General features: G+C 38.5%; 1 protein-coding gene across 2 annotated transcripts in view; it reads right to left on the reverse strand.

Annotated features, from left to right (window-relative positions):
- Positions 1 to 4,219: 4,219 nt before the first annotated feature.
- USP46 (ubiquitin specific peptidase 46) overlaps positions 4,220 to 24,597 on the reverse strand; it is a 42,053-nt gene continuing 21,675 nt past the window's right edge. For both annotated transcript variants that reach the window (XM_019553276.1, XM_019553277.1), the window contains 8 exons: positions 22,657 to 22,737; positions 21,828 to 22,041; positions 20,288 to 20,517; positions 16,083 to 16,159; positions 11,984 to 12,067; positions 11,322 to 11,519; positions 9,751 to 9,829; positions 4,220 to 6,078 (listed from right to left, as the gene is read on the reverse strand). In XM_019553276.1, the coding sequence (XP_019408821.1) occupies positions 5,977 to 6,078; positions 9,751 to 9,829; positions 11,322 to 11,519; positions 11,984 to 12,067; positions 16,083 to 16,159; positions 20,288 to 20,517; positions 21,828 to 22,041; positions 22,657 to 22,737 (1,065 nt within the window). In that variant the 3' untranslated portion in view covers positions 4,220 to 5,976. The remainder of the gene's footprint in view (positions 6,079 to 9,750; positions 9,830 to 11,321; positions 11,520 to 11,983; positions 12,068 to 16,082; positions 16,160 to 20,287; positions 20,518 to 21,827; positions 22,042 to 22,656; positions 22,738 to 24,597) is intronic.

The raw sequence follows: 24,597 nt of genomic DNA on the forward strand, positions 1-24,597 counted from the left end.
TACCACAAGACTTCTCTTACCCAGTTATCTCTTGCCTCTGTGTGGACAGACGGCTTGGGGAGGAACATGCAGAGGACAGAACTACTGCCAGGTACAAGGGACAATGACAGTTGTAGCTCCTTAGCTTAAAACATTAAAAACTGCCAGGTGCTCAGATACAATGGCAACCCGAGCCATTATACATATGATCAAGTAATTGTTAGGTAAGTAGAGGGAGAAGAGTGGCCAGTGTAACTTGGAAGGAAAGGTATTAATGTACATGGGAAAAATAAGTAAAACATTACTGTGGAGTTGATTTTTTTAAATGGTGGCTTTTTGTAGCTGTTTGGATTATTCAGTCCCTTACGGACTGGAACGTGTGTGGGAAATATAATTTGTCTGATTCTACCACTGAACATATCAGTCTAAAGACTGACTTTAAGTTTAAAAACTAAATGTGAGTAATACTTCTAATATGTGTGTATTAAGCATAATCAATACTTATTTTATACATACATTCATATTGTGTATTATTCACATTTTGATTCTAGACTTGAAACAATCTTTTGACTGACTAGGAGAGCCATAGACCTACAACTCAAATGTTACTGTGTGCTATATTTCACAGACAATTCTCTAGATAGAGAATTTTTTTTACAAACTTTATTTCAGCTGCAAAGGCAAAGTGTTAAACTGATTGAAATTTCACAAGATTGACATTATTGCTTAAAGTGCTTGCGTTGATTACATTAAAAATCAAAGTACATATCAATTAAAACATAAGGCTAAATAATATTAGCTACACAAATTATTATAGAAATACAGTAACTAGCATGGTTACAGAGAAATAAAAAAGCAAATAAATTAAAAAATAACAGTGACAAAAGGTACTAGAATATAGCAGGTATAAAGACAAAATTCCTTAAAACTTCTGAAGCATAAATTATAAAAGATAGTGCCCAAACTCCTTGGCCACAAAACAGCAAACAAGACACCAGGCATTAAGAGCCTGTTGCTGAGAAGTGCTGAATAATTGGGAGCTGCAAGTTTTCAGCAGCTCTCAGGATCAGGCCCCAAGCACACAATACTGTAACATGAGTACAAATGAGAATGCAATGCAATGCAATGCAATCTCTGAGGACAAAAGCCACATGTAGTCAAATGCTAGAACCTATTATAATATATAACAGAAATTCCAGTTACGTCTTAGTTCAGGTATGCCTGCACCAGGTTAGATGGTGCTAGGGAATATTGCCATGAAAACACGCCCCACCCACTCAGTTCTACTCCATGCATACATACAGCTAAAAACTAGCATGTAGCTGCTTTCTGACACATGCTTAGGGTTAACCTAGAGCCACTTTGAATTTTAGGCGTGCTCTATTCTAGTAGCAGCTATGCAATTTTTTTCAGCATGTGGTACATACAGAACAAAAGCAAGTTGGTGGGGCATTTTCAGAGCAGTACTCCCAAACACACTCCAGCACTGTGTAGACATGTTACTGTCTTCATTGAATTCAGTGCATAAGAGACACCTGCTGCTTTTTCTTCCTGCAGCTGCTAAAGGAATCAGACTTGAAAATGTTAGTCTATTGGAATCCACTGAAATCCACTGAAATGGCATGGGTGGTTGGGATGGTTGTGGGTGTTCTATTTTCAGCTAAATATCCTGCTTTCATTAACCTCCTTCTTCTCTATGTCATTCTTCTATTGCCATCTACTATTCTCCACAAATAAAAAAATATACAAAATACTGACAGCTTATTCCATGACATATAAAAGTTCAGTTTTGAGCTTACCCTCTATGATAACTGATTACACAGTGTACTAAAAAGCTTCCTTAAGCTTACTGGAATAGAACCAAAAATGTTCTTTCCTATAAATAAGAACATTGCAATAACACATACTAATATACAACTAACAAGAAAAGTGTTACACAGAAAATGGATCTCATGCAATGGCATGTGACACAAATAATGAACTTCAGTTACCTTGACTTAATCCAGGCAGAGCTCAATACATTATGAACAGACACTGCATAGGAGCACAAAATGTTGTTAAACATCTGTGCTGCAATCTCTCTTTTATCCCCACACCCCTCAGTTGTTGGCTAGAAAAGCTTTGATTGTCCCAGATTTTTTCAAATCTTTCCTGATGGGTTGGAATTATATACATAAAAACATGTGGAAAAGGCATTATGCATTTATTAATTATCCATGTAAATTTATTTACATCATAGCAGCTGAGTACCTTGGCCTCCATCCAGCAAAACACTTAAGAATGTGCTTCACTTAAACCAAGCAATGTTTCCACTGACATCTGCCTAAAATAGCGCATGATTAAGCAAGCCAGGATCAAGGTGTTTTGGCGTCTTGTAGGACTGGTTTTGAACCAAGGATAATTAAAAAAAATGAAGTTATGATTTTATAATCACCAGTCAAAACAAGGATCCCCTGTTTTAACTGGTGCTAAAACAAAATTAGTATCAGCATCCTGTACTTTACAGTCTTTACAAGGCTGATGTCAGGCTATTGATTTTTGGACTTGTATCAAAGTTTTAAATCTTTTCTTGAGCTAACGTAAACTTTCTGATTTAACATCCCTGCAGCATGTTCATAAAAATCTTTTGGGTCTCTACTAATGTATCACAAAAATGTTGATGGACACTTTGTTTTATTCATTTTTCATAAAATGTGAAAAATCCTACCATAATAATGTTACTGTCAGCTAGCATACTGTAACTATCTATATTTATTATCCACCGTTAGTCTTGTCTTGTATCCAGAGAAAATAAAAAATTAGCAGATGTAGAATCCTAGATTTTATTTTGTAAATATTGCTTCGGTATTCAGACCTTATTAACTAAATAAAAATATTTTTCAGTAAACTAAATCCAAATATCTAAAGCATTTCCCAAAATTTAGCTCCACTTCAAATCAACTCTAAATGCAAAACTGTTTTTCATCCATACATGAACCGTAAATAATCAAGTTATACATTGGTGGTGGTGGTATATTTTAAAGTTTAGCAAAGCTGCTAGAACGTTTGTGAGAAAATTGTAAAGTACAGAACATTTGTCTTACTAGTTAACTTTGATCTAGAAAGTGCATTTATTCACAACTAGAGTATAGTCTTAATCACCAGGCAAGTTGTAGATATATTAATTATACAGAAAGATATGAATGTTCATTAAAATTCCATTAGAGAAGACAGTTTTCCACACTTCAGGGACTAATGCAGCTCCACTGACATCAATGGAGAAGGATCTCATTGACTTCAAAGACAATTAACAATCTTTATTAGGCCAAACCAAAACTAGTATTTCTCTTCTTTGTTGAAAGATAGACATTTGTATCTCACTGGGCATATCTATACATGCAATTACTGTGCCTGAATAAACTCCAGCACAGTTCACGTCAGAATTTATTGCTCCTGGACGTGCCATCTGCACATGTGCCTGGGACTGCAGCACGCTGTGGTAGAGTAGCTGAGCCCTGGCTGGCAGGGGGTCCCAGCGGTCAGCCTGCCAGCCTGGGGCTGCTCTGGCCCAACTCAACCTGTTGTGGAGGGGCTGGCTGGAGTAGGAGGGTGATTCACTGTGGGGCTAACTGACAGGCAGGCCCAATGCTGAAGCACCCTCATGTCTCAGCCAGTCCTGTCAGTGTCTACACATGCATTGTGGAGGAGTAAATAACTCCATTGTAGGATAATACTTGTATCAGGCAGTACTATCCTATGGCAGAGTTAATTATTTACTCTGCCCTAATAGCAACGCACATGTAGCTGCTGACATTTTACTGTGGAGCTAATTAGGCAACTGCAGTAAATTATGTGGATACACCCTTTGTGAATAAAAGAAAAAAGTGTCTATACCTTTTTTAACCTAATTCTCCAATCTTTACTTGTATGAAAGCTCCTATTAGAACATTGGGATTACCATATAAACAAAAGCTGTGAGGTCGTATTGTGGATCTGCTCTCTCTAGCAGCATGAGAAATAGTTTACAAATGTTTACAGGTGAAAAATCCACATTTGTTTTTTCCCCTCCACTGTAAAGTGCTATTTCTTTATGTTACAAAATAGCCACTGATCATTCCAAATAAGCTTCAAACCATGTTATATCAAAGGCTAATATTGCATGTTCACTATAAAGTAATAAAAAATAATTTCACATTCACAGTAGTCGTGTAATGCCAGGAAGGTTTTTCACTCTCATAAGAGAAATGGAGATTCAAGATTCAACAGTATTTTAAACAATATGTTTAAAAAAAGAGAAAAGATTCAGCCATAAAATTACAGTCAGCCATCTCAAAAGAGACTACTAAGAACAAGAATTTCTACTACATACATATTTACATACATACATACAAAGTGAAAATAAGTCAAAGTAAATACTGTGAAATGATGACAGTTCCCACGGGTACTGAACTCTCCTGTAGGGCCAAATCCTTCTTCTAAAGATACTCGGAGCTTTACCATTGACTTCAACGGGAGGAGGATTTGACCCTTAGGGTAAGTCTCCATTGTTTCCTCAGCACTCTCAGTAACACCAGTGAGAAGCATGACCCACCCACCTACTCCTGCTGTGCAGGTGCCAAACCCAGAAATGAGACAAAAGCGGGTGGGTAGGATATGGCTTTTGGCAGCACTCTTGAGAGTGCCTCAGAAGCAGTAGAGACATTCTTTGATTTGGGTCAGCTATCTGACATAAAAGGTTGACACATCATCAATCCCTTCTCAGACCCTACTGAAATGTCCTTCTTTCCTCCTTCCTAGCTAGGTATTTCTCGTATTACTTGTAGAGTGATTTAATAGCTAGAACTTGATGACTTCCAGCCAGCTTTGAAAATGCAAAACAATGAACAGTCACACAATACCTCTTCATAGCTCTGAAATCATGTTTTCACCTGAACCTGTCTAAGATATCTTGGTGATCAAGATGTTGATAAACATAACTATTGATGCTGCATGTAGTTAACCAATCACTGCAAGTATGAATATTAATTATATTATTTTAAAGGTGCTTTAAATTGCAAAAGCATGGTCCCCATCCTAGCAGGTGTCAAGCATCTACAGTTCCCACCAATGCCAAGTGAAGCTGTTGGTACTCAGCATGTTATGGGATCAATGTTATAGAGCATGCCAGCAGCATCACTTAACTAGGTTGTGTAATTGTATCCCTGATTTATGAGACATGTTTTGTGCAAACAATACTGGAAGATCTGCAAATTCAACTATGCAAACAAAGCATCATATTGTTCCTTTTAGCAGAAAGATAAGATCATTCTTTATACAAGTACCTCAGCTGTGTCATATACAGAACATCTCTCTCACTTTTCCCCACAAAACACTCAGTGCCTTTCTAAGTCTTGGAATCAAAAACTGTCAATCACCTCATCTGTACTATTTCATGAAAAAAAGAAGACCAGGTGCATAGTATTATTTTGTTCCACTGTGGTTTAAATCTCTTTATATGGATTTTAGTCTTGAGGTTACCTATTTAAAGTTTTAATAACCCAAGATTAAAGGATTTGGGAAGAATATCTTTCTAGCAGTGGAAGGTAATGTGACAAAATCCCTTCTACACTGAAAAGTGGTAACTACATTTTAGTATGTGTTCAAAGGAATGCTTTTTAATTTGACACTTCAAAGACATTTAGAAAGTTTAAACAATTTGTCCTACATAATTCACACATCCATAGAAAAAGTGATTCCAGCTCAGTTGTATTTAACAGACGACCTCAAATCCTGTTACCTGTATATATTATTCCATATAAATTCTACTAAGATCTGACTGCAATTAACTCTTGAGTCAGACTAAAGAAACCCAAAGCACTGCATGTCAAATTGAATGGTTATAGTAAAAAACACATCAACTATTTAGTAGGAGACATGGTAGGTAATTGTTCAACCATACAAGATGTGGTCTATTAAGATGTGGTCAGTTAACAGTGCTGATCAGTTTCTCCACTTGCAGTATTTTCACAGTTCTCCAAGTCATTCTCGTGACTGATAGAATAAAATATAACCAGATTCTGAATTTTTTGATATATCAGAGGTCAGACCATAGAATTCTTCAATAGCTTGAGCATCTATTTTCTGCAAAAATAGACAGAGGTTTTTTTAAATACTTGCTGGGAACACAATACTAAGCATGGATTAAACTGATCTCAAAATGCAAAAACAATTGTGTAATTATATGCCTTAGGGTAATGAATAGCAAGCTTTGTTAGCAGTTCACGATGTACAAACTTTTTTTTAACGGCTTAGAAGCCAAATTCTTCTAGCTTCAATCACTGACGTCAATGGCACTGCTTGTTTGAGTAAACCGAGTGGGGTGTGCCTCTAGGTAGAGAAGTATCCTTTACATAAATGGAGAGATTCTTTCCTTGTTAGACAATAGCAAACATAGGTACAAAGAGTAAATATGATTTAAGGTTTCTATAAAAGGGGAGAATAATCCTAAACACATTGAACTTTGGTTTTCTCCAGAGGTACTCTAATTCTTCCTTTTTTTCAGTTTTTTCAAGTTACTGAAATCCAAAATTTGCCATCTTTACTGACATTTAGGCCTACAAGTTGTACCACTGAAATCAATGGACTATTCAAGAAATTAAATACTGGCTGTCAGCAGAGATGAGACAGAAATTGGCTTAGAGCAGATTTGGACACTATTCCTTGCAGAGTTCGTTAGTCAGCCAGAGAGATCACTATACAGTGTCAGGATGTGCTTCCTCCTTCCAGACAATGTGTGCGATATTGATCTCACAATACTCCATTGATTCTAATGGATTTATTCCTGACTTATATTGGTGTGAAATCAGAATGAGACCCCTACCCCGGGAGCGTACTGAAGTGATTTTGTAGTGTTTGCTTAGCACTGTACTGCACTGCACTAAGTATGGGCCACATTCTGTTCTAATTTACCCCCAAGTAAATCCGAAGTGAATGAAGAAGCCAGCCTTACTTCAGTGATGTAATAATTTTTCCCCCGCTCAATTTAAAATTCCATAACTTTGAAATCTGAAAACTTACACCAATGTTGCAGTCCATGGCAATTTAAAACAGCAAAGCACTGCAACATTTGTTTCTAGCCCTCACAGCTAAGTGCAGACATTGGGCGGGGAAGAAAGGGGTGAGGTTTAGATTGGGTTAAAAAGGGCAACCCAAACTAACATAGTTTGTGCAGGTGTAGACCTTACACTTGCACTTGATCTCAGTGATTGGAAATCAATCTAAACCTGTAATAGTACAGAAGTTCTGCACACACAGACAGTAGGCCTATGTGAATAGAGAAGTATTCGATTCAGATTCAGATCTGGCTGATTCGCAGGACAGTGATTCGATTTGGAGATTCGGATCACTATCCTGAATCAATTCAGTGCTGATTCGGTGATTCAGCCATAGACTATAATGGGGAATCACTGAAATACCTATAACTTTGTCATTTTGGGGCAGATTTAGATGAAAACAGTAGGGATGGTAGCCCCTTCTGAGGGCATGAAGCCTGTCAAGTTTCAAGGATATAGGTGGAGGGGTTTCTGGGAAACTTCACCTCAAGATGCTGAAAGCAAAACTCGTGTCGTGTATGTGTTAAGGCAGATTTGGATGAAAACAGCAGGGATGGTAGCCCCTTCTGAGGGCATGAGGCCTGCTCGGTTTCAAGGAGATAGGTGCAGGGGTTTCTAGGAAACTGCACCTCAAGGTGCAGACAAGCAAAACTCATGACATGGGTAACAGTGTTTTCTTAAGGCACAGCAGGATGAAAACAGCAGGGATGGTAGCCTGTAACAGGGGGTCTACCCAGTGCTCAGGTAGTAACAGCTCACAGAAGAAACAGAAAAGCTGCAGACAGAGGCTTATGTGCTGTTTCTATGTCCCTTCCCCAGAGCACTGTGATTGGGCGGGGGGACTCAGGGAAAGATCACAGTCACTGGCCAGCAACAGATATCAGTCTTTCCCCCTCTCCCCCCGCCCTCCCTCCCTGCAAGACTGCCTTCTGAATTGCCAGATTTCTGAATCTTTTTCTGAATTGATTTGGAGGCTCCGAATCGATTTGGAGGGGGGTGGGGGATTGTCTCCCAATTCAATTTGGATTCGGTGATTCGGCTTCCAAATAGTGCCAAATCTTCTCTGAATTGAATCAGCAACCGAAGCTTTGCACATCCCTAATAGACAGGTCTAAAAATGATGGAACATGGTCTAAGATAGACTGATGTACACACAAACTTAATTGATCTAGGTTAGACCAGTTCATGGAACTTCAGTATAGTTACCTGTGCAGCCCCAGGACTGGGAAAGTCCAGCTGCTGGCCCTAGTCCCAGGGCTGTGCTTTTCATACCTGTCGCCCTGGCACCAGGCTATTTTTAGCCCCCCAGCCCCTTGCCATACTCCCACACAGACCAGCCAGCCCCTCCACCCCAGAGGTCACTCCCCGTGCCAGATTTATCAATGCTGCTGCCAAGAGCTGACCAAAGTATCAGTGGGGAGAGCGGTGGGAAGTACCGAGTTGTAGGTTCCCTGGGAAGGATGTTAGGGAGCTAAAAATAGCCCATGATTCCCCTCAAGCTCCCTCACAGACCCTGTGAGCCCCCATGATCCTGCTAAACCTCCTGGACTCCACCAACAACCCCAAGGACCCCATTTACCCCTGCTGATCCCACCTGCCCCCAATCCTTTCTGTGGATCCTGCTTGTGCCCTGATTCTTCTGCAGATACTGTCTATCTGCCCACCCCTTCAATCATTCCTATGGACATGGCCTGCTCCCCTCCACCCCCAAAATTGCTCCCATGGATCCCGCTTGCCCTCTCCACCCTCCAATTGCTCCTGTGGACATCATTTGTTCCACATCAATCACTCCTGAAGATCCTGCCTGCCCTCCCCACTTCCCATCCTTGCTCCTGCAGATGCCACCTGCCCCCCCACCACCTCCCCAATCACTCCCACGGATAACAGATGCCCCTCACCCTCTGATCACTCCCATATATGCCACCTGCCACCCACATGCACAATCGCTTCTGTGGATCCTGCCTGTTCCCCCCCCCCGATTGCTCCCATAGATCTTGCCTGCTCCCCACAACCCCCTGATTGCTTCCATGGATCCTGCCTGTTCCCCCACATCCCTTCCACATACCCCCAATCTCCCCCCAACTTGTTTGCCCTCCAACCACTCCCCGCAGTACCACTCCATCCTGACTTACCTTACATCAAGTGGCCATTTTTAACATGATCTAACCTGCCCCTCTAACCTCCCTGAATGTCTGCACTTAGCCATAGGTTTTAAAGTATTTTAACTTGACTTAGATTTTAGAAAACCATTCAAAATAAAATAAATATCTGGTCTAAAAACATTTTATGTTTATCTGAGAGAAAATAAACACTGTTAACATCAATGGGAGTTGTTCTCAAGTAACTATTTCAGGCTTAATCTGTTCGTTCATAACCTTACTTTTTAACAGAGATGAACCCAAACCAAAACTACATCACAAAACACTCTGCCTTTTTACAGAATTACAATCTAAACCCAGATCAAGGTCAGAATTTAATGGATGAAATTTAATAGTGTGAAGTCAAGCACACAGGAATGAATAACAAGAATTGCTACTATACTCTTGGAGGCTTATCAGTTGAAAACAGAAGTAGAGAAACAAAGACATGGGGATTTTAGTCAATAGCACATTGAGTGTGAGCAGTCAGTGCAATGTGACCGGAAAATGGGTAAGTGAACAAGTGCATTGATAATAGTCCTAATCAACATTAGCATACTGACCTCTACAATGTCATCATCAAACAAAAGCCAAAATCCATGACTTTTTACAATGGTAATATAATGCCCACGATTAGGTCCACTAGAAAAAAAAAATAAAGCATCAGGTTATATTGTGATAAGTGATATGTTGAAAAATACATATTTTGATTGAAGTTTCTTATGAGATAATCCATATTCCTAAGCAATCGTGCCATCCTCCTTTCCTTTTTATTGAAATGTCTAAAGTGAATCAGTTAACTGAAAATCAAGTGTCCTCTTACTATTGACATTATAGTAGTTTACATATCTACTTCAAAAGTATTTGGCAGTTTGTTGGTGGCAGGCAGAAACTATTGCAAATATTTTCAAAAACCCTCAATAAAATTTAAAGAAAAAAAAGCTTGTTAACATTATATATAAAAATAAAAATAATTATCTCCTACTGGATGCCAAAGGCAATAGCTCACATTTCAATTGGTTCACTAAGCTTCTTCCATATTCTCCATGCTTGGCAATCTCAAACTCTTGTAGTCCCCAGTTATAGCTACCATTCTTCAATCAAACCATTCTTCTTTCAGTTCTAACCAATCCTTAAAATTAGCCAGATTTCTAAACCACTTCTAAGTGACTTAGTAAAAAAAAAAGTATATATACAATCTCTCCTGCTAAAGTCTGACTATATTCTCTATATGTGTTTCTAACCTTGGTGGCCTTGGGAATGGAGAAACAGAGCCAGATTCTAATTTTAGGTATGCTCACATAAACCTATTTAAATTAGACTGGATTTGTCCCAGCTTTACTAACAAAAATCTGAGTGAAGCCAGAACATTATTCCCTATGGTTTTGGGCTGGCTTGTAATTATATATTTGTATTTTACATCCAGTGTGTTTCATAATAATTCACTTTCACATAACCTAAAATAGACCACAAACATGCAAACAGATTTACCAGGCAGATTCTTATTCCCATATGTTTTCTCACTGATATCATAGTGACTCAGCATAGATCAAACCCAAAGCCAAAATTCTGGATATGCCTGTACAGTATTGGCAAAGAAATTAGGTGATACCTTAATACATAATTTCTCCTGTCTCATTTCTATAGACCACAGGTACTAGTTTTAAAAAACCTGCCTTGGAAACAGAATTTTAGTCCTGGGAAACATTTTTCATTTCAGATTCTTTTGTAGAAAAAGCTGGAATCTGGAAATTTTTAAAAGCCTTATTGGACACATCTACACATGTGCTTTAATGCACAGTAGCCTATTGTATTGTGTATTAAAGTGTCACATCAAAACCCATACTAATATGCTAATGCGCAATAAAATAGGCTACTGCACATTAAGCATCACTAAAAAAAGCAAGCACTTTTACTACTGCACATTAGGGCATCCTGATGTGCATTTATTTAGTACCTTATATTAGAGGTACTAAATTTAATGTGCAGTAGAAAAAGCACATTAATGAATGTGTAGATGCACCCATTGTATTTAAGTCAATCTTGTGACTTTTTGGAAATTTCTTCTGAAAGCTTCTCATGGCCATCACTTTTGATATAATAATAATTTAGGGTATACTCAAATGCACTTTACCTGCCACAGTGAACAACAACAGCCACCAAGTCATACATGCGATCCAAGTTGATAGCATCTCCAGATGTGTTGAAGAGACGCAGCTCCAGAGGAAATACCACACGGTAAGACAACTTAGTATATCTGTGTAGCTGTTCCATGTATTTGAACCTCTTGAGGTGCAATGCAAGGATCATTGGCAGCTTTTTTACTCTCATCCTATGAAATTATTAGTAATAGTCTTAGAGCGTATATCATGAAACTAATAATTTCAGTGCTATTCCTACCTCAGAGTCTTACAATTAAACATACACATTCTAAATGAATTTTCTGGGGAATGGTCTTTAGGTCTAAGATATTTGGCTCCACCTCTTAAGTTTCAAAGTCCATTGCCTAGGAGAGGTATGGGGAGAATTAAAGGCACTTGAGCACAAGGAGGCGTGTATTCAGGATGCCAAACTCAGGCTTGAGATAATCACAAATAAGTGGGAATAAATGGGAGCTGTGTTGTCTCACATCAGAATCACATTGGACTCTATGAAAGTGTGGGCAGAAAGTTACAACAGCCTCAAGTGCCAGTTGTATCAAAGAGGTGGCAAAAACGATCCAAAGGGAAAAGTTGGTATTTCACATCAGAGGCAGTTTACTTGAACAGGGGTTAAATTGCACTGATCTTTACCCACCTTTTCTGCGCCTCTTGTTTACTGCAGCAAGTTTCACAGTAGTATTTCTGTTCACTACATAATGTTTCTGTGTTGCTGAAATCCCTGTAAACAAAGAGAATGCTTAGATCTTAAGATTTCTTAACATTCTTCCTTTAATGGCAGGATTAAACTGATCAAATTAAAAACAAATTAGACACAGTGCATGACATCCTGCTTTTGCTGAAGTCAATGGGAGTTTTATCCCGTTTATAAAACGTGTATATTATAAACTTTTGTCATATAAATTATAACATATTGTGATGCAGCAAAGCATTCAGGCCCTGATTTCCAAAGGATCTTCCTGGTCCCTGTGACAGAATCTACAACCTTTCATTAGCCGCCTAAGCTCCCCATGAGTAGGGAGATTTAGGCATTTCAGAATGGGATCCATAAAAAAAGGCACACTGGGTAGGGAGCCACCCAAACTACCAAATATGAAATGGCAAGGACAGGGGGTATATTAAATTCTACCTCTCTCTGGGGCTTTGATTTTTTACTCTAGCCCTCCAAGGAGGTGCCTCCTGTCACTCAGGATGCACAGTCCTGAACCTTCTCCTTGAATTGGGCTCCGAAGTCTCAGGGGTCCCTCCTTACTTTTAAAGACAGGAGGACCCAGTGCCGTTGCTCCCCTTTTGTGCACCTTCACTTCCTGCCACTACATGTTTGCTGAACACAATCTGGTAGGCATGATCCAAGAATACTTTCTTGATTAATCCCCTCAGGTGATATATGCAGAAACACACCCAGTTTTTTAATGGAAATGAGTTTTGACGTGAGAGACAGCTTTTGAGCTAACATCCATCCATGTCCATAAGCACAGCTCTCAATACCTGGGAAATCTTATTGTAAAAAACTGAAGTGCACGCCAATGGATTTTAGGCACTTATAGGATCAGGCTACATCTCAAAAGGAGTTTTGAGGATTGCAGTTGTAGAATTAGCCACCCAAGCACTACTTAAGCCCTTTCATGGATCTAGGCCTTAAGGGCTTCTATACACATGCTGAATGTCTGCTCTGACGTGAGCTAATTAGCACTCGTCGAAGCAGACTCCAGTCTACTGAAGCATGTTAATTAATGCACTCCAGCAGCTTCTGTGTCATTTCTACTCAGCATCCCAGCACTTCAGAATGGCTGTGGTGGCACTTGAACTAAAGCTTATCAAACATGGTTTAGGTCAGTTCTGAGAGCTGCTCTAATTAAAGCGCCCACCCCTCTACCCCAAAGCACGTGTATAGACACCCTAAATGTGTACTTAAATTATGAGTATACTCTTTGACTATCTGTGTTTAAACATCGGGATGTTCTAAAGTATTTGCTGGACTGGGAGCAAATGGGTAGTATCTCAAGTCAGAGAACTGTGAGAGTATTAAGAGGTTTTTGTTGCCATTATCCTCACTTTCACTATTATTTTACCAAATGAGGAATAACATTTTATGGAATAGTAGTATTTTATGGAAATTCAGCACTTAAATGCAAGTATCTCTTTCTGGGATTCCAGCAAGATTTGTATGCATAAGAACTGCAAGAGCAGCGAAAGGTCTTTCCAACCATTGCTATACTATTTTCAAGACACTTTTAACACTTTCTTTTTATCTTTTCATTAAACGGAGAAAGATTTGATTGAATTATATTTATATTATTTTCAGTACTAGTCTTATTTAGAATTTTAAAAAAACCCTATCCCATAGTTCTTTTTGTGAGCTCTATATAGCAGTCAGAAAGCTGCCTTCTTAAAACAAGCCTGTGGATGTTATTTATTTAAGTGCCCAATAAAAATAGGAACATATTTAGCAGGAAAAAATTTTTTATTTAAAAAGACTGTAGCTGAAAGTCAGGATCAAAAGCAGCAAGCCAAATGGTCTTTACAACTCCTTGTGGAAATAAAAATAATTGACGCATAATTTATTTTGTTGTTAGAGGAATTTTTCTCTTGCAGTTTGCCAGATCTTTTTACCCAGTGGAAGAGAATTATGTTGCAGAGTTGTATTCTTTGGAATACTTGTAGTGAAAATGTTTAAATATGAAGAATAGTGAAAAATATATTTTATTGAAATATTGCCCCAGCAATATTTCTATTTTAGTCTGTTTTTCAACATTGTATTCATATTGTAAAGATGCACCAAAGTGATTATTTTCATAAAAGATAGCCAGGTAAGCGTAGTAAAATAATAGGACTTCATGTTCCCTATAGACAAAAACTGCAAAGTCATTTAAGTCCATTTTCTAATGAAGGGTACTGTATAAAAAGGGCAGGAAAAATCCAGATTCCAGCTTTATTTATACTTATTAAACAGAGATTGTTCTTTGTTTAAAAGGCCATCTCAAAAGACAGTTGTTGCTTATTCTCTGCCTTAAACATTTTGTAAGTAGCAATCTGCAGCTACCTTCCAAAAAAGATTTGTATGATTTTGATCCTGTCTTATTCCTGCAATGGAAGATGAAGAGGATTCTTAAATTGTGGTTGTTACCTGTAGATGGCTTTGTACTATGAAGTAAGGTATGTATGGGACGGGCTATTGGGAAGGATCTCTGAAAAAATACTGAATGCTGAAGGAGAACTCGTGGAGGTCAGCTGAGGTCCTAAATGACTGAAAAGGGCAAAGATAATGCCCATCTTTAAGAAACAGAAAAAGAAGAATTTTGGGAAGTATAGACCAGTCAACCTGACTTCAGTACCTGAAAAGATCATGGAGTAGGTCCTCAAGGAATCTATTATGATGCATGTAAGGGGAACAAGGTGATCCAGAACAGCCAGCAAGGATTAATCAAGAGTAAGTCATGCCTGGCTTAATTTCTTTCTGTGATAAGGTGATAGGCTATGTGGATGTGGGGAGAACAGTAGATATGATATATTTTTTGACTTCAGCAAGGCTTTGGACACTTTCTCCCACAACTTCTTCATTAACAAGCTAAGGACAATCCTGCCTTGAGCAGGCAGCTGCACTACATGATCTAATGAGGTCCCCTCCCTATGGTCAGATGATCTTGCAATCTCAGGTCCAAAATGTATCCTTTTTTAAAAACGAACTGCTAGCATCCTCCCCTGGAAAAGAGAGGCCTTTTTAAGCAAGAATTTTTTTCTTAGCTTAGCAATCAAACTTATTACACTGATGCTGAGATGTTCTGAAGGTGTGGATTACTACAAAATCCTATGACAGGATGATACTGAGAGGACAACCCTAACTCTAAAGGTTTTTAAAATGAAGTATTAACTGCCAAGATGTTGGCAGTCGTTCTCTGTGGAATGGTTCACTTCTGTTTCGTTCAGGAAGCTGTTCACTGCTCACTGCTCTCTTTCTGCTCAATTTTAGTTTGCGTGCAATCTTAGGGAGGTCTTCCTTAAACTCTGAAGATTTTTTTAAAATGTATTTTTAAAATTTCAATAGTAACTCTAGAACCTAAAAGTAAATTTTGGTTTGTTGATATCATTGAGTTAAGCAAAACATAGTGTTTAAATACAGATATTGATTTATACTACTCAGTGCCAAGACTCAAGATATTTAACATCCACCCAGTACAACCAGCCCTTCTAAACATGGCATTTAAAATGCAACTTTCAGGGATAGTAGTTAAAAAGTTGTCAGATTCTGTTGTACTACAGCTTTGCTACAGAATGGGAGCTTGCAAATAAACAGGATTACTTTTTGCCTTTAATTGCAGAATAATACACAAAGCAACAGTTTTTTTTAAATTTCTTGCGTCTAGGACCTAGGCTACCTGTTCAACACAGCACATACTTCAATTTTGGTACATGCATAAGTTTTAACCAGCAAAGTGCTTGAGCACTAAAGTTAAGCAAAAGTCCCAAAGAATCCAACTCTTATTCTGAAGGATCTTTTTCTTCTCTCTCCTGCACTCATGGTAAGATACCAAACAGTAAAGCATATTCTTATTCGGTATTCCACTGTTATATGAATATCCTATTTAGCCTCTTCTGCTGCTGCTCAGAAATACCTTGTTAAAAATGCTAAATAACTGATGTTTACATAGCTTTTATTTTGTCTCTCCTAGACTAGCAGAATTTAGCACAGTTGAGTAGAAATATCAAATGTATTTATGAAACTTCCATTCATTTACCTTAGACAGTGAGTAATTGATGTGTTTTGCTCCACATCAACAGAAAGGTCAAGAAAATCTTCATCTTTGCTACTAACCTGTAACAAAAACTATATATGTAAAATATACACAGTAGGAAGACATATCCTAAATGTATAGGAAAACTAAGTCTATAGTTTACACTTGGAACAATTATTACAGATGTAAACAGTAAAAAACTAACTCATCGTAATCTCTTCTGAAAAAGATGTCTGGGTTTATATAAGTATATTGACTGTATTGGTAAACCCATTCACCCGGTTGTTATACCAACCAGTTCTGTGTCTGGCACCTTTTCCATACTGCTGATCGTAATCAAGTGACCACTACATCTGTTCATTTGACCACTACATCTGCTCACATGGCTTCTCAGCATCATATTTCTGTAGCAGCCAATTTTCAGTTAATTTATGACCTTTAGATGCTCATCCAAGAAGCAGCAAAATGAAAAACAGATTTAAATTTAAAATACAAGTTGTTGCTTCTACATGCTCCTAAACTTCTTTTGTATTGGTCTAGGATTAGTTTAAAAAAACCCACGAAAATAATGTTGTCAGTTTTGACTGAGGCTCAGATTGCATCATAACTTTCTTAAAATACGTAAAATATGCTGCATTATATGCATAAATTATAATCCTGCATAGGCATTACACAGTTGCGGATAACAATGCAATAATACTATGTAGGTTTGTGTAAAGTGAGAATAAACATGAATGAAAAAAGTATTCAGTAAGGCAAAGCCTGTGTAATTTAGCTTTTTCTCATCTTTATTGACAAGTGAGGAAGTAAGCATTCTTGTACCAAGTATTTAATCTTTTGTCTACAGCTGGTCAGAAAATCTTTGGTGGAGGAGTTTTCCATTGGAAGAAACCTGTCAAGATGTAAACTATAAAGTCATGCTTATTTCAATGAATGTTGTTCAGGAGAAAAAGATGGAGAAAGTGATTCTGACTATATTTAAATGTTTTGATATTTTCAGGGAAAAAAAACTATTTTTGAGGGAGATCTCCAAAATATAGAAAGGTGGTCAGTGTTGAGGTGATTTTGTTACTGTGAAGGTCCAGGAAATTTGTCAGGCAAGAATTAACATCTTTTATTGGACCAACTGTATAGTTGGAATAGGCCATGCAGTGGTCCAATAAAAGATACAACATACAAGAATTCTTGTCATGTACTAGGCAGCTCTGAAAGAAACTGAGTTTGCAGGAGGATTACCCCACAAGCTGTTTCATAAAAAACAGTCTTGTTTATACAAACAGCGCACACAGACAGAACATTCTGAACTCCTGGGAGTGGCATCTGGAATAACTAGATATGGGACTGAAAAGCAAAATTCAAAGCCAGACTTGGATCCAAACTTCTCCAAAGTTGCAGAGGAACAGAATTCAATATTCTAGAATAAATGCCAAAGTTGTTTCTGAGCCACAGAACTCTGATTCAGACCCCCAAAATTCAAGGAGTTACTGAATCGATGTTCTACTTTGGACCCATCTTTGCACCCTGAACCCTACTGACATGGTAAATCTACCCCATCCCAGCCCAGAACTGCACACTTATTGTGAGGAATTTTGATCCAACTGAAGATGCACAGAGTTATGAAATATATTCAAATACAATGAACTGCAGCTCTTCAAGCAAATGTCCTGTCCAAGATGCAACTGCATCCTGAATACATACATAGGAAACCACAAAACTGGCAACATCTTAGGGCAGTGTAAACATTGAGCTAGAATTCAAAAGATAGAACAGCAAAACTTCAGAGAACATTGTGTCTCTGCAGCTGGAATGAAGAGTAAACCAAGTCCTGCTTGGCTTACCAAATGTTAAGAACATTTGGCATCAAACCATTCACAGAGTTTAGTGCCTGGTCTTGTTGGCATTAAAGTAGGAATTTTGCCAATTGTTTCAATAGGTGCAGTACCAAACATTCAGAGAAAGTGTAGGGGAGACTTCCAGTCTGGATCCAGGGAAGAGTATATTGTACTAAAGTGAACTGGAAGACTGGATTCTATCTACATTGTTAAAAAGTGATACTATGACAGCTGGTATCTGAATATTTATACTACAGCAGAGATAAATGTACATCTATTAATCTGTTCTACCACTTTCTAAAGATTGAAACCAAAAATACATAAAGATTCCATCATACAAGCTAGAAAAGCAAATGATACATTTTTCCTGCAGCCTTGAGAAGCTACAGAATCAGTCTTCCTACCACAGCAGTCCTAATGAGCAATTTTTACCACTGCTGAACCACTAGGACATTACACATAGGGCATTTTGCAGTTCTGCAAAAGTTGGCTTTAGTGGCCATGTCCAGATGAGCACGGCCATTTGTTTCCTCAGGGACAAGTGCCATTGCTACTTGTCCCCAGGGAATGCCTGTGCCATGTTTGGCCTACTGCATAGCAGGTTACCTTGGATGGGGTAGGAGATGCTGGGGCCAGCAACTGTGCTGACCCAAGCAGCCTTACCTGGGCTACTTACCTTGGGGAGCTGCAGCCATGGCACTCTTGCAGCGGGGAGCCTGGCTGGCAGCCAGAGCTCGTTTTGGGCAGCGTGCACTGCCACCACATGAGCCACCCTGCTTTTTTAAGGCATGGGGTTTTTTGACCCTGGGATCTCCCAGGGCCAACCCCCACCATGCTCAAGGTAGCAACACATGGAATGCCTGCGTGTGTAGCAAGTGTCACCACAGACTCATCTGTACGCGCCACATACTGCACATCTGCACTTGTCTGGGCACAGCCAGTGGGAGCTTGCCTGAGTAAGCAATGAATGTACATGTTCTGCAGTATCTAATGAAGTGAGCTCATGTTCACCAAAGCTTTGATTTAGTTAGTTTATAAGGTGCAAATTTACCTTGCTTTCTACCTGACTTCAGATTAACACAACTAAGTACCTCCCTCCGCTCTTGAAGGATTTGGCCATACCAGTCTAAAAGGAGACTCAGCTTTTTAAAAAAAATCACCTTTTATTTTGGGGGGATTTTTTTAACTTGTGATTCTCACTTGTCTTATTATAAGTGAAACAGATTAGAGCAGAATAAGCTTTTTTCCAGATATTTCCAGTCTAATTTCCCAATTATTTCCTGATGTTTCCAGTCTGGTTTCCAGATTCTGATCCACTTATCTCCACACTACTTCCCCAGTGCTTCTGGATAGCTGTTTTCAAGCATGTTCTTCCCCCCTATTTTTACTGTGTACATGCCAAACCTGGAAATAAAGCTGTGGTGACGGCAACTGAACACAGAGATGTTGACAGCAGCAGAAGGGGATGGAGGACCACCATTCACCACCATTTCATTGTCACGTTTGTTTCATGCACAGCCAAAACAGATGGGAGAGGTGTGACTGGCAACGGCACCCTGGGAGCATCAGATAGCAATTTAAACAAACCCGTGAGCATGCTGAGTAGCAACTTACTCTCCACTTTTTGTGGGATTGTGGTGGAGAACTGTGCTATCTCATGATTGGGAGGGATCAGATTTGGTGCTGTGTACATTTGACAGCACCAATGAATAGTCAATTTTCATTGTTCCCCCTTGCATTCATTTTCCCCTGTTGTTTATGTGGATCTCACATACAACCGTAGCCGAGAGAGCAAAATTTATTAAAATAGGAAAATGTGACTAAAAAACCACAAAAAACTGGCAAGGGGTGTACAATCAGGTGTAGTACTGTAACTACCTTGTACTCATTTTTCAAACAGATGAGACTTCAAGTTGAAAGTGTCCTTTAAAATACTGAAAAAAATAACCCAATACAATTCGTCTGTGCTAATGACATTCCTAGGATGAATTAACACAACTTAATCTCCACTTTGCCACTTGTGAGTTTGCAATTATCCCTAACTCATGGAATAACAAGGCAAATTCATTGCCCACGGCTGCAGCATTCTTATCTGTTTTATTTATAATATGGTAGATGATAACTGGAGACACCAGATCAGCTAATGAGGTATCTAACTATATAGATATATATTTATGATTGCAAGGTTTGGGACAGGGTAGCCAAGTTATGCTTATAAAAATATACTTTTAGAAAAGAATATACTCACTTCAAGAAGTAAAGATAATACAGGAATATTCACATTTCTCAGGTGGCTGAATAGATTCACATATTTTATACATATATTTATCTACATGTGTAAAAACAATGTGTAAGAACAACCACCCCAATGCTTACGGTTTCACAGTTCAAACATCTAGTTTCGTTAGTCAGTGTTCCCTGAAAAATCTCATGCACCCAGGTGAGTTCTTGTTTATTGTTCTCTTCAGTTTCATTCATGTTGCCATTCTTTAATTTTCCGTTTTGCTTTTCCTGCTTCTTCTCCTCCTGTAGGATGTCTGCGATGGTGTTTAGCAAGTAATTTAAAAATTCGTGTGCATCTTGCTGCATGTAGTTGTCAAAGAGATCTACAAAAGACAAAGTCGTATGATTGTACCCATCTCCAAATACAGTTTTTTCCATGCAGAAATGAATATGCCTAAATTCAGATTTTCTTCCCAAATATGCATACCAATTCAACAAGGCACATAAAACATACAGAACCAAAGCAGATAAGTAGCCCTACCAATTTCAACAGAACTAGTCAGACACTTAAAATTAGGTATGCATGAAGTATGTTACTGGATTGAGACCTAGATTTAATACAGCTATTTTTATTTTATGTACTGCTTTCATATTGCAATCAATATGTTCATTCTTGGAGGTACACTGCTCCTGAAGACACTTTCTGAATCTTCTTGTCTGCCAGTAAAACTCAATACATAATGAGCCACTTTGCAACCACTTGCAAGAAACATGTGGGAGGCATCCCTGAAGAAAAGTCTAAGAAGATCCAGTTGCAGAATGTCCATCAATACTTTTTTTCCTACTGGGGACTTGGATATCCCTCATCTCCTTTTCCTGATGAAGCAGGTATTTCAGTTCCCCAAATAGTTGTATTTTTATCCCTTTAATGCCATTCTTACCAAGGCACATGTGGATGTCCATCAGGCATGGGGCTATAGATATACAGACCATTTTCCTTTGTACTGTCTGTGGGGCTGCCACCCACACTGATACGGCTCCAAAGCAGAATTAAACTGTGTTATCAAGAACTCTCTTATCCCCACATGCCCTTACACACTGAACAGTTGCTTAAAATGGAGTACACCCTGTTGCCTCTTATCAACAAATAAGGCCCCATGCTCAGTGAAACTAAATTACTGCCACTACTCTGGGAATGAGGGGAAGCAGCAGATGTAGCTCTCTTGATGCACACACATACACCACCAACACCTGTGGTGTTTTGAATAGTGTTCACAGACCTAATTTTCACACTTTTCCCACCTCCCCACATTATCTCTTTCTGTGATCCCTGACAGAAAACCCCTGCACAGAGGTGCTTGATACAGGTCCCTCCATCTCCCCACTCATGGCTTATGCTAGATTGCTATAGTCTTGCCCTTACTGTAATGAAAACTTCTTAGACAAACTATGTGTCCATGGAAGATTACAAATCTGGGTATATTTGTCATCAAATATTATATTACATGAACTTATATACATGCTGTGAGTATGTAGATACACACACATTCACGCAAAATAATTCATATCTAAGAAGCAGAAAGTACTAAAAGCTTATTAGACATGTAACTGAATATTTGATTAATTTAGCCACATTGGTGATTCTTTTCACCAATTTCACCTATTACATGAATTCCTAAAAAGTTTCACTCACCATTCTCCTTTCGTAACCTTGAAATGAACTTTTTTGGTGGAATCACTCCAACTTTCTTCTTCTGAGTGGCAATACTGTGGAAAAGGTCTGCCAGGCAAGTCAAGAGATTTTCCTTCTTTTTTTGTTGGGCTTTGTATGCCAGCACATTCTCCCGAAATGGCCGGCAAAAATACAATGCCTGCAGCACGGAGTTACAGTAGCAGGTGTTCCCAAACTGCCAAAATAAAAGCAAAAAAAACCTTAATCCTTGTGCAGTGGAACATAATCTAGTTAGTTACTTGATTGTGTCCCTTGTAGCAGACCACCCTAATGACCACACAGCTATCGATATGGGTCCCACACCCTGTACTGACAGCTACTCAGGAAAAACAAAGTATAAATGTGACTATTATTTATCTGACTAGGACTGAAAACAAAAGCTGAAAATGTTTTAAAGTATTAAATGCACTAGGTAGTCATTTGGTAGTCATTCCCATAAACTAGTATGTTCTCAAGGGGCCCCAAATCAATAATAAATTCCCACTGATACTGATGCAAACAGTACTTGCTTGAGTCTCATTTATGTATTCGTTAGGCTGTTAAAAAACAACTTTTGGAATGGTCTGGTCTTCAGAATTGTAACTGGTCTTAAGCATTTGACACAACTACAACTCACTTTAAGTATGTCAGCCAAAATCCTCCCTGGAACAAACTGAACCCCACAGCAGTGTTAAAAAGGAAGTATATGAAATTAAAACTGCATCAAAACAACAAAAGAATCTCTATGGTCCTCAAAACTATGGTTCACTATAAAACAGTACATGGTTCACCTTACTGAAATGGTACTTACATTGACCAATCCAAAGTAATGTTCATTGATTGGGAACTGCTCTGGGCCAATGTCTTTTTCCAGAGCAGAGGCATTGGTGCCCTAAAAGAGAGGGAAAAAAGCCAATTATTCTCCATTTCAAATTGAAATTTCCAAAATAAAAGTATAGACTAATAAAATAGAAACATCGTCTCTTCCCATAAAAGTGATTAATCAAGCTAACAGAGGTCTTAAGGATGAACAGGAGCTTAGGTTAACAAGAATATCTGAAAATCTTAGGTCTGGCTTAATTGAGCTAGATAACTCAGCAACGGTTGATGTGAGGTGAATTGGATAGTGACCCACCATCAGAACCACCATGCATACAGAAATTCACAGAACTCAGGGAGATGCAGAAGAAGCAATTTCCTTTAGTTATTTTCAAGTTGAGTAAAGTAAGTAAATAAAAAGCAGAGTGCATCACCCCTCCTCTTTGATGCAGGGAGTTGCAACTGATGAACAAGAGGTTCCCTGCTATCCTTACCAATTAATCTATCATTAAAAAGCCCAGCTTCTTTCTTAGCTGTATTAAATAAGAAAAATAAAACAAAAATTCCAATATTTAAAAACAGAAGGAACCATTAAATTATGTAATCTGACCTTCTGCATAACACAGATCATCACATTCCATCCCATGAACCCTGCATCAAACCCATTACTTCTGGCTGAACTGCAGCATATCTTTACGAAAAACAGATGGTCTTGATCTGAAAAGATCAGAGGCTGGAGAATCCACCAAATCCCTAGGTAAGTTGTTCTAGTTGTTAACTGCTTTCAGTTTTAAAAATCTGGAACTTATTTCAAAGTTGAATTTGTCTGGCTGCAGATTCCAGTCACTGGATCTGTTTATGATTTGCCTTCCACATTCAGCATCCTTATAAGAAGTGTTCTACCCATGTGCAGATACAGGCTGTGATCAAGTCTTTTCAACCTTATCTTTCAACTTTATTTTGTAGGTGTGAAGCACATTGTCTAATAATTATTGTAGTGCTTTTCTGAAGCCTTTCCAATTTATCAACATCCTTAGTAAATTGTGGGCAAACTGGGTGCAGTTTTCCAACTCTGGTCTCACTATGCCATATCTAATGGTATTGTTCTGTAATGCTTAACTGTTCTTAGCATTAGTTACCAATCTACCAATTTCTTTCACCAGAAAATTTTTTCTAGATAACTGAAATGATTTTAGATAACTGAAATGATTTTTACCAGATAACTGAAATGATTTTCAAAGGCCCTGAGCCAAGAATAGATTTCTGTGGGTGCCCACTAAGCCTGCCCTCACTGGATGATAACTTTTCCTTCACAATTACTTTTTGGATCAGGCCATTCTATCCAGCCCGTGGAGCCCCTAAAAAATTTAGAAAATTAATATTTATGTGCCCTTGGCTGCCTGTCATGTGGCCCTCAATAGCTTGCCAAAACTCACTAGGCAGCCCTCCTTCCAAAAGGATTGCCCAGCCCTGTTTTGGATCTATCAATTAGCTTTATCAGTTTCATATGCTGTTATTAGCCGAATTCTTATAGTGTGTTAAGACACAGTATATCCATTACTTCTATCAAACAAGCTGTATATTAAGATTGGTTGACAGATCCATTTGTCATGAAATTAAGTTGATTGGCATTAATTATGTGACCATTCTTTAATTCCTTACTGACTGCATTCCAAAGCAGGTTTTCCATAGTTTTGCAAAGGGTCAATGTCAGGCTAACCTGGCTATATGTACTCAGGCTTTCCTCTTATCCTTTAAAAATATTTGTACAATATTACTTCTCTTCCAGTGCTCTATGGTGTACCAAGATTTGTTTAAAACAAACATCCTTGGCAGTAGGAGCACCAGAGCCAAAACCTTCAAGCCTGTTGGTTATAGGATTCAGTGGTTTTGAGGCTATTCTGCCCACCCCCATAAATCTAATCTAATTTTT

The sequence above is a fragment of the Crocodylus porosus genome, unplaced genomic scaffold (genome assembly GCF_001723895.1).
Source record: "Crocodylus porosus isolate Cpor-Errol unplaced genomic scaffold, CroPor_comp1, whole genome shotgun sequence".
Classification (NCBI taxonomy): Eukaryota; Metazoa; Chordata; order Crocodylia; family Crocodylidae; genus Crocodylus; species Crocodylus porosus.